This window comes from Mytilus trossulus, unplaced genomic scaffold, assembly GCF_036588685.1.
Source record: "Mytilus trossulus isolate FHL-02 unplaced genomic scaffold, PNRI_Mtr1.1.1.hap1 h1tg000024l__unscaffolded, whole genome shotgun sequence".
NCBI classification, from domain to species: domain Eukaryota; kingdom Metazoa; phylum Mollusca; class Bivalvia; order Mytilida; family Mytilidae; genus Mytilus; species Mytilus trossulus.
In genome coordinates this window covers 5,981,976-5,996,038 of record NW_026963290.1, presented here as the reverse complement: position 1 = coordinate 5,996,038, position 14,063 = coordinate 5,981,976, and the positions used below count along the sequence as shown (strand labels likewise).

Sequence of the window (14,063 nt, the reverse complement as noted above, 5' to 3'; positions counted from 1 at the left end):
AAATAAAAATGTATTATGAAAAAAACAATAATTATTAGGCAATATCACTGCTTAAGTTGTTATAACAATCTTGATGGACGAGTGGCCTAAGTATGATTACTGAAATCACTAGCCAGTCAACACCGATGTTGTGAGTTCGAACCCTGTTCGTGCGGGTGCACTCGACTCCAATCTTAATTGACTAGGATTGTCAGTTTTCCTATCGAAGGTCGTGGTTTTGTCCGGGCACGTCGGCTTCCTCCACCAATAAAAACTGGTCGCCACGAAGTAGCCTAAATGCTGTGTTTAAAAGTGGCGACAAAACACCAAAAATCAATCAGTCAATCATTCAATGCTGCAGCATTCATAGATAACGTATTTAAAAATGACGTAAATCGTACCTGTATCTTTTGACTTGGTGTTTCGATTTTATTTTGACGACATATTGCATCTTTGTAAACAGATATGGCCTTATCATATCTCCCAAGCTGTGTGTATACCGTTCCTAAATTCTGTAATGCCTGTTAAAAAAAAATTAAAATACATGTAGTTACGAATTTATCCCAAAATCATATTTAAAGTGTCATTTCTAGGGGTCATAGATTTACATTTTACTAGTTATGCAAGGTATTTCCCGTATGATATGACTTTAAAAAAAATGTGTGGACATCTTCAAAAGAGAAAATAGTTATGTGTAGACATCTTCAAAAGAGAATATAGTTATGTGTAGACATCTTCAAAAGAGAATATAGTTATGTGTGGACATCTTCAAAAGAGAATATAGTTATGTGTAGACATCTTCAAAAGAGAATATAGTTATGTGTGGACATCTTCAAAAGAGAATATAGTTATCAAAGGTACTAGGATTATAATTTAATACGCCAGACGCGCATTTCGTCTACAAATGACTCACCAGTGACGCTCAGATCAAAATAGTTAGAAAACCAAAATAAGTACAAAGTATAGACTACAATGACTGAATAAATATTTGATAAAAGATTTATTCTGCTAAAAGGCTATATTTTTATTCGTAATTTCATATTTCACGAAGCGGAACTTTGAATAAAATATTGTAATGCTGTTAAGTTTCTAAAAATATGTCTACTGTCGATACAAGTATATTGTATAATAGATTTCTTCTAATGTTTTGTGGTTTGGTTGTTGTCTAATAGACCACTTTCGAGTTCATCCGTCACCGGCAAAAACTCGTCAATTATACACGCCTTTATGACGTCATTTACCAGATAGAGGGGCTCGCCTGTATCCCTGCACTACTTACGTTCATCAAGCGTCTTAGTGATCGTCTTTGTGCAGGATAAACTAGAAATAATGGTTGCTCTGTAGGTACTTACTGACATTTCCCCAATGACAGCAGTGTTGATTGTCAATTTTGAGAATTCAATTTGCCGAATAATTCGTACAATATAGAATTATAGTTTTCCAACCACTCGCTCAACATTGGAAGGAAGTGACGACGCCCCTAAACGCACAAATGACGATGATAAAGGCGCGTATAATTGACGAGTTTTTTTCCGGTGACGGATGAACTCGAAAGTGGTCTATTGCTTTTAACCAATATCTCCTTTAATTAATAATTAAACCGTAGTAATATATTTGCAAAGTTACTGTTACTATCTATTACAGTTCTCTAAGTTAAATTAATAGAACCGAAGTCCATATAACAGATAACTGCATAGGGCATAAATTGAAGTTAAAAAAAGGAGTTAAACGAAAAGAATATCAAGGCCGTTACAATAGTATGATAAATTGCACAATTAACAGTTTGATTGTATTCAGTTTGATTGTTTTATTTTATCACTTTGATAAATAAGTACTAATTTGAAACTTTTCTAATTCGTATTCCATAAACATATATCTTTAAATAGTTCTCAAAGGTACCAGGATGATAATTTAGTACGCCAGACGCGCGTTTCGTCTATATAAGACTCATCAGTGAAGCTCATATCAAAATATTTGTAAAACAAGTACAAAGTTGAAGAGCATTGAGGATCCAAAATTCCAAAAAAATTTCGTCACCAATCAATTTTTTTCGAATATGATGTCATACAATTTTCTTCTTTGATCTATGCTATCTGATTAGCAGGTTCAGTTACCCAAGTTTCATGACAGAATCAAAGAAAAAAGAAATACCTTTATCACTTCTGGATGATTACAGCGATATTTCCAACTCTGGCCATAAGCACTGTACACAATGGTGTCGTGCGTTTCGTCGTAGCTTAGCTCCAATTGTTTTACTAAAGTCTTATAGACCTTCTTTGCTGCATGAGTCAATCCAAGTGTTTGGAAAAAGTTTCCGAGTAGACTTGTTTAAAATTATAAAGCAAAATGTTACGAATCAAGAAGTTGTTTTTTTCTACCGAAGCAGATCAATGTATTTCTCATGATCGTTAAATGAATGCGAGAACTATTTGCAAATGGTTTATATACATAAAAAAATTGCAATTATGTGCGAACTATGTTCTTTCAGTCTCTTCAATCACTTCTCGGTTAAAATATATTCTTTAACATATGACCTAATCGTTTCACGCTGTTCATTGTCGGTTTAATTATTGGAAAACAAAATAAAAAATATAATAAAAAATAAATAGCTTCCACAGTACAACATCAGTAGATACTTTACTATAGTTTACAAAATGATACATTTTTTTCATAGAGTCAGGGAACACATCATCACATCATGTTAATACTTAATGTCAAAAGTTTATTATGTGGAGCAATGTCTGTTTTTTTTCAATCTTATATAGTTTAACCCAAAACCTACTAGTTTGATTATAATGTAAGTACCTGAAAAGTTTACAATAGTACTTCATATCATCCCTTATAGTTGTCTTTGGTATTTTTAACAATTCGGACATGTACGCTTCTTCTGCTAATGAATATCCTCCAAGCTGTATAAAAAAAAATATTACTTGCGTCACATGATTTTTAGTCGTATATTCAAATGTTTAAACGTTTAGAAAAAAAAATGATTTTAACACACAAAGGAACGGAATATACCATGATAACGCAAAATACGTGTTTTGAAAGGGACACTAGCTGTCAAATTCAGGTTCACCGATTCTAATCAAATTCTCATATTTTTGATTTATAACAATGTTAAACATTTATCCAAAATATTAAAAGTCTAAATAAAACAATAACAAAGTCACAGGGATGAAAATACGAAGCTTTGTTTCGTGTGTGTTTGAGTGTAGACACCATCTAAATATTTATCGAGTTGACCTCTATAGTCATCTGATGACCATATAAGCGATGTAAACATAAATATAGACATAAATAGATTAAGCAAACACGTGCTGTCGAATTTTTCTAGGTCTATTTAATTTCATATTACAGATTAAAAATACATGTTTATCATTGTTATTACCTATATGAGAATGGTTATTTGTCTCAAGCTAAGGGGTTAAATTAAAGTTCACATGAAGACGAATTCAATGAGGTCAAATTATTCACTTGCAAGTGAATAATTCATAATCAATGTTTGTTTGTTTATTTTGACAAAATTGAACCTTAGTGCATGGCTTCTAGAAAGGAATTATTATTTCATTATGTGTATTCCATTACTGATTGAGCCAAAGAAAATAATATATTAGGTTTTTCTTATATCTCGCAACTAGTGCCCCTTTAAGACGGTTAAATCATGAAAATACAAAACAAAAAAAAACCCGTTGATAAACAAATGTATATGAAATATGTTGCAAATTGATTGAAATAACATCTTTCACATTGCTACGCTTGATTTGTTTGTTGATCGTAGACAATATGAAAACACATAAAAGGTGGAAATGTTCGAACACCTTTTATGAATATGTTTGATAAACCAACCAGTTAAGAGTGATGCGCTGACATTTTAAAGTAAATTAACATAATTGGATAACATTTCGACGTTATAAAATAGTTAATGTAAACATTAAGAAAAACTGATCCTTTACTGATTTATTGAGTGGAGGTAACCATATCATCTTGTAGGTAAAAAATAGTACCCATGTACGAAATTAAAAAGCAAAGTATAAATACCACAACACGATCAAGCACAGAAAAAGGTACAGTGCTTGTAATACAATTAAAAAAATAAACATCATAATGAATAGAAATCCACCTTTCGCCAAGCTTTTATCAATTCAAAAATTCCATCTTCATCATCAGCTAGTCTATAAAACACATCAAAGTCAGAAACGGTTGCTTTCAATCGATCCATCTTCTTTGCTTTCAACAACAAAAACGGCATCTCTTCAACCTGTGTAAAACATAGACATGGTGAAATCAAAAGCTCAAACACATCAAAGAAATGAATAATAAATGTCATATTCCTAAACTTGTACAGACATTTTCATATGTGAAAATGGTAGATGAAACTTGGTTTTATAGCTAACCTAACCTCTTTCTTGTATGCGAGTCGAATAAAATTCCATCGTATTGACAACGATGTGTTAACAAACCAAACACACATAGTATGTAAAATGACAAAAAAAGGCACAGCCGTTAACATTGTGTTAATCATAATAAAACAAAGAAATATGTCAACAAAGAAAAAAAATCATTCGTAAGTTGTCTTTCTGTAATCTATCGTTTAGACATATTTTATTTGCGTAAATGTGCAAAAGGGATGAAAAACAAGTTGATCAAACTTATATAGTATTCTCCTTTCTTTAATTACCAGACTTGTCCAGTCTCTGACACGAACCTCTTCTGTATTGAGGAAGATTAGAATATACTATATATCAGCAGTTAAACATGATGTGAGAAAAAACTGTAGGCAAATTAGTCAAATATCTACCTTTTAATTGTTTTTGTTAATATTTAAAAACCTCAATATACACATAATTTGAGTTCAATCATGACTGTCACATCGTTTACCTTTAGACACCCAAAAGGACGAGTTCTCTCTAATTTGTGTACATACCGTACGATTGCTCGTTTCCTTTGAACTAAAGTAGTCAGCTAATCGTGAGTAACCTTCAATTTTATCTTCCTTCGTTGAATGATATTTCTTTGCCACAGCTTGCCGAAGATGGTCGTGGAAGAAATTAAGGATTCCATTGCGATTTACTAGATTTTCATACAGAGACAAATAAAATGGTGACCAAATTGCACTAGGGATCTGAAATCGAAGTGTCAAAACAAATCACAATACAATACAATTATTGCCATTAATTGATATATATCCGAAACTTCATCAAAAACTACCTTGAACAAAAACTTTAACCTGAGCTTCACACTATCTTTTTCTTTGTTCAGTGGACCATGAAATTGAGGTCAATACTTTAATTTGACATTAAAATTAGAAAGATCATATCATAGGGAACATGTGTACTAAGTTTCAAGTTGATTGGACTTCAACCTCATCAAAAACTACCTTGACCAAAAACTTTAACCTGAGCTTCACACTATCTTTTTCTTTGTTCAGTGGACCATGGAATTGGGGTCAATACTCTAATTTAACATTACAATTAGAAATATCATATCATAGGGAACATGTGTACTAAGTTTCAAATTGATTGGACTTCAACTTCGTCAAAAACTACCTCGACCAAAAACTTTAACCTGAAGCGGGACGAACGAACGGACGAACGAACGGAGGCACAGACCAGAAAACATAATGCCCCTCTACTATCGTAGGTGGGGCATAAACACAATTGTTTTTGAAGATCTTATAAATAGAACCCTAACACAAAAGCAAGATCTGTGAAGTGAACAAGATCAATGAAATTTTGATTAATTCCCATTTGTATGAAAACTCATTTTGATTAAATATTGCTGCCCCTCATCTTCAAAACATTAACCGACGAAAGACTTGATTCATAACTAAATAAATATATTAAATAATAAAACATTTCGTGTTTTTTTTTTCAATTACAGACTGCAATTTTCAGATCAGTGTTACCATTGTAAGTAGGAATATCTCTACCATTGCTTATGGCGAGTTGATAAAATAATATAAAAAAATGTAGAAAACTAGAGATACAGTAAAGTCTGCCTCATATATTGAATTACATCTAGAAATTGACAATGAGGGACGTTTGAAAAAAAAACTTGAAGACAAAAGAGATAATATCAGCTTCTCCGTTATCCACTTTCCATTTCTATGTAAAAAAAGTTCCAAAGGAAATCATCGCTTCGTAAATTTTACGGACGCCATCACGAGTTAGTTGTCCGTTATTGAATTACCCTTTCACAGGTGATATCGGATATGTTCCTTATGTCGTAACTACAATACCCTGCCTTTTTCACAAATGTGATCTACCGAATTAGACTATGTACCGAATTTGTAATAACACAAGCAACACGACTGGTGCCACATGTGGAGCAGGATCTGCTTACCCTTCCGAAACACCTGAGATCACCCCCAGTTTTTGGTTGGGTTCGTGTTGCTAAGTCTTTAGTTTTCTATGTTGTGTCTTCTGTGTTATTATTTGTCTGAATGTCTTTTTATTTATAGCCATGCCGTTGTCACATTATTTCTAATCTATGAATTTGACTGTTCCTCTGATAATTTGTGTACCTCTTTTAGGACGAAATTGATAATTAATTGATGTATAATCATTCACTGTATTGCAAAATGTGCATATCGAGTAACTAGAATGCAACCATCATAATTTATAGATTTGATTAGGTTAAAATATCAATGCATAAATATACTTACATCTAATAATTCTATTAATTCAGATTCTGACATTCCTCTATTAGAACACCATAATGCAGTAGTTGCATCTCTAACAAGATATTTCCTATGACAAAGAACATTTACAACTAAAGGATTGTATAAAATCAATCTAACTAAAATTATAAGAAGTTAGTTTTTGCAACTTCAGTACTTAAATTATTCTTTATACATATTAACTGACATATAAACCGACCAGGTATTTTTCAAGATTAGCCTGTATTGCATTTGACATTACAAACATAACTTATTCTTCGGTCTCTTTTAATCACTCTCGATAGAACAAATATATTATAGATTTTTTTATAATTTCTGAAATTTTTATATAGCTATTCATTATGACTGGTGCAAATAAAAATAAATAAATAATGTAAGTATGTGTATGCAAACCAAAAAAATACCCCTCATAACATTCTTTCAGCTAAAAAAGATAAAAAATGGAAATAAAACATACACAAAAACGATAAGACAAAAAAGACAGAAAAAACAAAAACAAAAACAAAAACATAACAAATAACATGACAAAGAGCGTTATGATAGTGCAAGCAATGTTATATTTTAGTGTTATGATGAAAGTATCACTACAAAAAGAAGAAAAAAAGAACCGTTTTAGTTCTTAGAAACATTCAGATGCCCTCTCTTTTAAGATCTCGTAACAGTACGAAATATAAAACATAAATTAAATCTTTCAAGGTGCATATTTGTATAATGAGACAAATTTGTTTATCAAACATATTTCAATGTGTGCCATAGAAGAGCATCATATATTTTGTTGTACACAATATAATAAAGATGATGAACAGTTTCTAATGAAAATTATAAGTTGACATAAGGTAAGAAAGCTGGTGTTTTGAAATAAGATTCAACTCGAAATCGCGGATCATTTTTGAAAAAAAGATTCAATTCGACGTCACTGATCAATTTTGAAATAAGATTCAATTCGAAGTCAATGATCATTTCTAGAATAAGATTCAACTCGAAGTCACAGATCATTTCTGAAATAAGATTGAATTCGAAGTCACAGATCATTTCTGAAATAAGATTGAATTCGAAGTCACAGATCATATCTGAAATAAGAATTAATTCGAATTCACAGATCATTCATGAAATAACGTGACGATAAAATGTGGATAGTTTCTTTTATCAACATCTCATAACGAGACATTAAAGAAATTTTCAAGATGCCGTTTCTATTTTATTTGAGTTTGAATGAACCCAGCTGCTGTTGAATAAATAAAACTACAGGTTGTCTTATAGGGGTTCACACTTGGTATCCATGTATTCTTATAAGACGTGTTAGATAAATGAATACTTTTTACAAACAACAAACGAGCCTCGAGAGACCATATACATTTAAAAGGTGCTTATCAAAAGACGTATTGATTTGTTTTCTATTGATAACATATTTTATTATGATTCATTACGTTAACTCAAATGAAACATTTTAAAGTAAGGATTTTAAAATTTGACACGAGGACAAAATAAAACAATGACTAATTATAATCAACACATAACTGAAAGCTTAAGATCAAATCTCTTCTTTTTTGTTTATCTTGTTTCCTTTTCATTCATTAGTTTTTGGGTTAATTCCATAATTTCTTTTCAACTCTTCTGTGACCAACCTATACACTTTTTTAACACAATTTTTAATATTAAAAGTTATCAAGTAATTTACCAAAAAAATACGTTTTGTTTTGTTTAGAAATGATTTTTTTTTTTTAAACCGGCTGGAAATGAGAAACATTTCGAGAAGACCAACAACAAGTTGCAGTAAATTGACTCAAATATTCTCGCAGTTGAAGCTGTCGCTGATTTGATAAATGAAAACGCAACCAAAGACGAGAACGCTGATGCAAATGTTTTTGTTAATATGTCGCTATGTCAAAAAAATATACAGATATACAGACGTTCAAATTCATTATATGTACTTTGAGTTTTTTTCTCCGAACTGGAAAATATTATCATCGAGTGAAGTAGCATTGGCGGACCCCAAATGGGGGTATTCTAGCAGTAGGCACTCCCTCTTTTTTACGTTCTGTTAAAAATCATTTAATTATGTGAACGTTTCGTGGTGTTCCGGGTTATGGATTCCTCTTGTTAAATTGGCTGGATACGCGCTTAGATAGCAATGATAAAGTTGTTGTTGTAACGTGTAAATCAATAATAATTTTTTTTTTTTTTAAATGGTCCCTAATTTAAATGTCTCAACAATAGACTCTCGACTCTCAATTGTCAACAATAGTTATTTATCTAACATGTCTATTATAACCCTCGGGGAGTTCATGATATCACAGTATTTATGCTTGTTTATGAATGTCACATTTTTGTTTAAATGTGTTTTTTTTCTTTTTCAATTTCAAGGTATTAATGTAATCGGTGGAATTGAAGACTATAAATGACTGTTAGTTTGTTGTGAAATACTAGTATTACCAGGAAAAATATCTTTATTATTGCATTAAGTAAAGATTGTTTAGTAATTATAAAAGGTTGCGTCAATGAATATTTATTAAACTTAAAATTATATAAATTTATTACAGATGAAACAAAACATTCATTTATAATTTCAACTTGTTTTTAGGAATTAAATTTGTTGTAATAGAAATTTAATATTTGTAAATTTTATGCATAATAAAGACAAAAATAGAAAATTAGAAATGTAAAGAATATAATCCCGTTGTATAATACAATGCTTTAATAATAAAATTGAATTTATGAAACAACTTTAATTTTCATTCTAATACTTCTTATCGCTATTTGTCCGCCATTACTGGACACCACACAGGTTCCCGTAAAATGTTGACATCAAAAAACAAAATATCTGACTCCACAAAGGAAAATTGATTGTTGTTGACGTCAAAAGTTCAAGCGGGCGGGTCAGCCGGGATTAGCAATAAGACGTATAAAGACAAAACTGGCTAAATAATATGACTGCAGGACAAATAGTCATTCATTGAAAGCTTATGTCATTTTAATACAGCACAGTATACCTCAGGCTGGTGTTAGTGTGTCAATAATTGAAAGGTTTTAATTATCAACCTTCAAAGACTTTGTTAAAAAGAGTAGAAAGGTATGAGTAGTCTACTTGTGGAAAATAGATTAAAAAGTGCGACAGAATAATCGTTGAGTGCTTGATTTACAACGGATGCTATAAGCAAGTAAATACCAAATATATAGATTTGCAAAAAAGTAAACCTTGGATTTGTCCCTGTTTCAAAATCATGTTCCAATCTCTCCAGAATCTTCGCAAACAATTCTTGTGGATTTCTAGCAGACAGATATTCCTTAATTTTGTCTGTTAATTGGCGAAATGATCCAAATATACGTATCTGCAGACAAAATAGTTTTAAAAATAATATTCAATGTTGGAATATTGAAATAAAAACATTTTTATTAAATAAACTTACAGAAATATGAAAACACTATGTTTGCCTGTCCATCGTGCATAATTTATAAAGATTAAATGATGCAGTCATTTCTCTACAAGATGTATGACTCAATAATAAAAACAACTGTGTTTCCGTCATGGGAACTGGATTTTTGATATATCTAGTACAGCCATACTATGGTAAATGTTTCCAAAGTTTGGTGTGTAGACGTCATTATTGTAGTGTCTTGTATCAAGTCACTATTGTCATGATTGATGTATTGTATTCATATATTTCTGGAAACTGTGTGTAAACATCATCTAACTTATAGATACTAACTGTAACTACACACAAATGTATTTTTAAATTAATGGAAAATGCTATAGAAGTGTATCATTGTAAAAGATCTGCTTTATAACATAGCGTTATTAGCTATGTGTCAACGATCTGATAAACTTTACTGAATTATAAAAAAACATTTTTTATTCTTGGATTTATGGAATATACAATTCTATAAAAGACATTTCTATATATATGTTGTCTTTTTTATGGTCGGGTTGTTGTCTCGTTGAAACATTCCCTGTTTCGATTCTCAATTTTAAAGTCTGATAAAATGTTAACCAGTGTCAGTATTTGCCTTTGGACAGGCTCATCACTATAATATGCAAATTCAAAATTCAATTACAAAAACCAAGAACATGGTATAAAATCTGGCAACAGTAGTTTACCAATGTTCAAATCTTATAAATAGTGTAAGAAGATATGACAGTCGTTATACCTTCGTTTAATGTGTTGCAGCTTTTTGGTATTGCTATTTGATTAGGGAATTTTCCTCGAATCTCAGTATTTTTGTGATTTTACTTTTTTATTCAAGGTAACACAAACAAATAAATAGGGAATCACATGAATTCCAGAAGGTGTGAGACGGAGTGTGTATACATGTACCAGAACATTAGCACTAGTCTCTGAAGAGAAGATTACTCTACCTCATCAAGCAGCGATTTGAGGTACAAAGGATTAGACGTCTGTTGAGCATTCACCAGCATTATTTTCTGTTCACTGTTAAGAGTTTTCCCATAAACACCTTGCAAGTAGTCTGTAATTATTTGCATCTTTTGTGATTCCTGCAGTGGTTCTACTTTCATATTTGGCCATTTGTTACGTAAACAAGATTGCATTGCCTAAAATAGTTTGAAATTGATAGTTAACATTTATTGGCTGCACAGCTTTTCACATAATATATTTGTATGGCCATCCTTAAAAAAAGATACAGTCTTGGAAAATTAATTGATACAGTGTACAAAAGTATTCTAATCGTATATATATATGGTAATACTGTTTCGATCCTTAATACACTGAAGAGACATTTTATTGTCGAAATCCGGATCTGGTGTACTAAAAATATATTGACACCTTATGTTTGTGGCATAACATCGTGGCCACAAGTAAAAAAAAACTGTTTAGTATTAAAATATTAAGATCCATTTTGTTACATCTTGTGATCAATTTTATTTTGGCAATCGCCAATGGCAGTCAGCAGGGTTAAAGAACATCAGTTGTTCGACCTGTTAGTCAAATGAGTTTTGTTTAAATATACTTTTTCACTTTTTTGGTCTTCTGGAAAATGTTGTTTGTGATGTGTTTAGACCCTTCTACAACGAAATTTGTTTTACATGCACACGTATTAAAATTGCGGTTTTTATCCAACGCAATCATAGGTTTGAACGTAGTTTTCAATTTAGACTTAATAAATATGATTTTCTACTTTAAATTATAAAGGAAAAATTATTTGACTATTAAATATTTCAATGCATTTTAAGACTAGATATCAATCATTATGACATTATGACATTATGACAATATGACATTATGACATTATGACATTATGACACTATGAAATTATGAAAATATGAAATTATGAAATTATGAAATTATGAAATTATGTTATTTGGTTTACCCTTCCTGGAAGAGTTGAACACAGCATGAAAACATTTGATGGTAATTCATCTGGTATCCACATTAAATCATGTTCTGAACCTGAAATTTAAGGCTGCAGAGTCATATATTAATAATAATATCACACGTATCTTGAATAGTAATTATTATTAGAATAGTTTCAAACAAGTAATAGTAATTCAATGTGAAATTTGTAAGGTATTGGACCGATGCATTCAGATGACAGACTGTATGTATTATCGTATGTGCCTTGTTTTTTGGTGTTTTTTTTGGTTTTTTTTTATAAAGTTTAAGCCTTTTAAAATCAAGAAAAAATTGTGCAAAACAACCTTCATCAATTGTTTTGCTAGTGACAAATATAAGTAGAAAAATAAACGAAAAGAATGCAAATTTGTAAGATCAATATAACTTCCGACAATATACTAGTACCATATACACACTATTCAGACACCCACTACATACGAAGTTTGAGTCGTACGTTTGCAGCGAAATATAATCAATATAATAATATAATAATATAATGCAATATCGTTGTGTGTTGAGATGACAATACATCCTTAGATTTCTATGCATCTCAACCATTGCATGAAATATTCTTGAAGGCTAAAGAATAATTCTTTGAAAACTTATAATCAAAAAGTATATACCGTCTTCCCCAGTGCCATCATCCAGCTGATTAAGTGCGTCCAAAACAATAACGACCTTTGTTCTAGACCCTGCCATCCTTAGCCACTTTCCAATATCATTGATAAGCAAAGAATCGGATGTTGGAATTTGCATATCAAAATCATAGAATATATTCATTTCTTCAAACAATCTACAAAAAAGTAAACATGGGTAAAACGAGGTGTCATTAAAAGTCAACATTAAATCGGCGAATAAGGGAGACAATATTTCAACAGCAGTACATTCAATACGATTTTGCTAATGTAAAAAAGATTTTCTTTTACAAGAATGTTCACTGCACTTGTTTTATAATAAAACTGAGCCATTCAGGTTTATAAAATATATCAAGTTTTGTTCATATTTGAAATTTTACATGTCTTTAATTGTGTTTGATACCTTGTAAGAGTCGAAGGCCTGCCTATTGAGCTATTGAAAATCTCATGGAACAATAATATCGATATTGCTAATCAAACGTCAACTTTATTTTACAGAATCAATTAACTATGTATTTACTAGTAGAACATTGTAAGCAAAGCAGTTGAATCGTTTAGCTATTTTGACCTACAATGTATTGTTGAAAACGAGATTGCTATGTGAAGGATCAGAAAATTGGAATAACAACTGGTACATATAGGGTCTTAAGAATCGAGTTATCAACAGTATTGAAATACAGCACATATTTAGTAAATATTACTACCTTCTAATGAGCTTGATGTAATCTGAGCTATCCGCAGAGCTTCCTATGAAATGCACAAATACAAAGGTTGTAGCTTCTGCATCTTCAATCTTTTTAGCCCAGTTAGCAATCAGTGAAGACTTTCCACTTCCTTAATTCAAAGTAAACAAATATCACCAAATGAGGTTGTAATAGTTTACCACCTATACAAATCTCATCCCAAACAATATAAGTCATTATTGTGATCCAAATGTTTAAGGCTTGGAACTGAAACGATTACAGCCGCTTCTGGTAGCTTTTGTAATTCATCTGTGGGACCTATTGTTTGATTGTTGACTGAAGTTTTACAGCCATCTACAGTCATTTTAAAGTTCAGTACGTAAGGTATTTAACTATCAGATAAACATTAAAATAGTGCTTTATTTCAAATCCTGTAAATAAAAGTATAGTATAAAAAAAGTAAAAAAGTAATAAAAACATAAAGAACTAACATCTAATGAGCTGACTTTAATTCATACCTGATTCCCCCAGTATAATAAATGGTTTTGTTATCCCTTTGTCTCTTGCTTCGGTAATGTTTTTGAAATAATCTTGTCGTCCTATGTACACACGTTGTCGAGCTTCACCAAACGCATTATGAGCCTCTCGCATGCGTTCTAATTGCGTTAATTCTGTACCTTTAGGGAAATCAATGTTGATGCATTGTTCTAGATCCTAAAATATGTGTTGTATAAAGGTC

General features: G+C 31.1%; 1 protein-coding gene across 2 annotated transcripts in view; it reads right to left on the bottom strand.

Moving 5' to 3' along the window:
- The window catches only part of LOC134699089 (uncharacterized), a 37,313-nt gene that overhangs the window by 3,529 nt on the left and 19,721 nt on the right, over positions 1-14,063 (bottom strand). For both annotated transcript variants that reach the window (XM_063560775.1, XM_063560776.1), the window contains exons 20-31: positions 13,843-14,038; positions 13,346-13,475; positions 12,630-12,799; positions 11,984-12,063; positions 11,013-11,207; positions 9,854-9,987; positions 6,644-6,728; positions 4,904-5,101; positions 4,100-4,237; positions 2,785-2,888; positions 2,131-2,302; positions 381-500 (exon numbers count right to left, since the gene is read on the bottom strand). In XM_063560775.1, the coding sequence (XP_063416845.1) occupies positions 381-500; positions 2,131-2,302; positions 2,785-2,888; positions 4,100-4,237; positions 4,904-5,101; positions 6,644-6,728; positions 9,854-9,987; positions 11,013-11,207; positions 11,984-12,063; positions 12,630-12,799; positions 13,346-13,475; positions 13,843-14,038 (1,722 nt within the window). The remainder of the gene's footprint in view (positions 1-380; positions 501-2,130; positions 2,303-2,784; positions 2,889-4,099; positions 4,238-4,903; positions 5,102-6,643; positions 6,729-9,853; positions 9,988-11,012; positions 11,208-11,983; positions 12,064-12,629; positions 12,800-13,345; positions 13,476-13,842; positions 14,039-14,063) is intronic.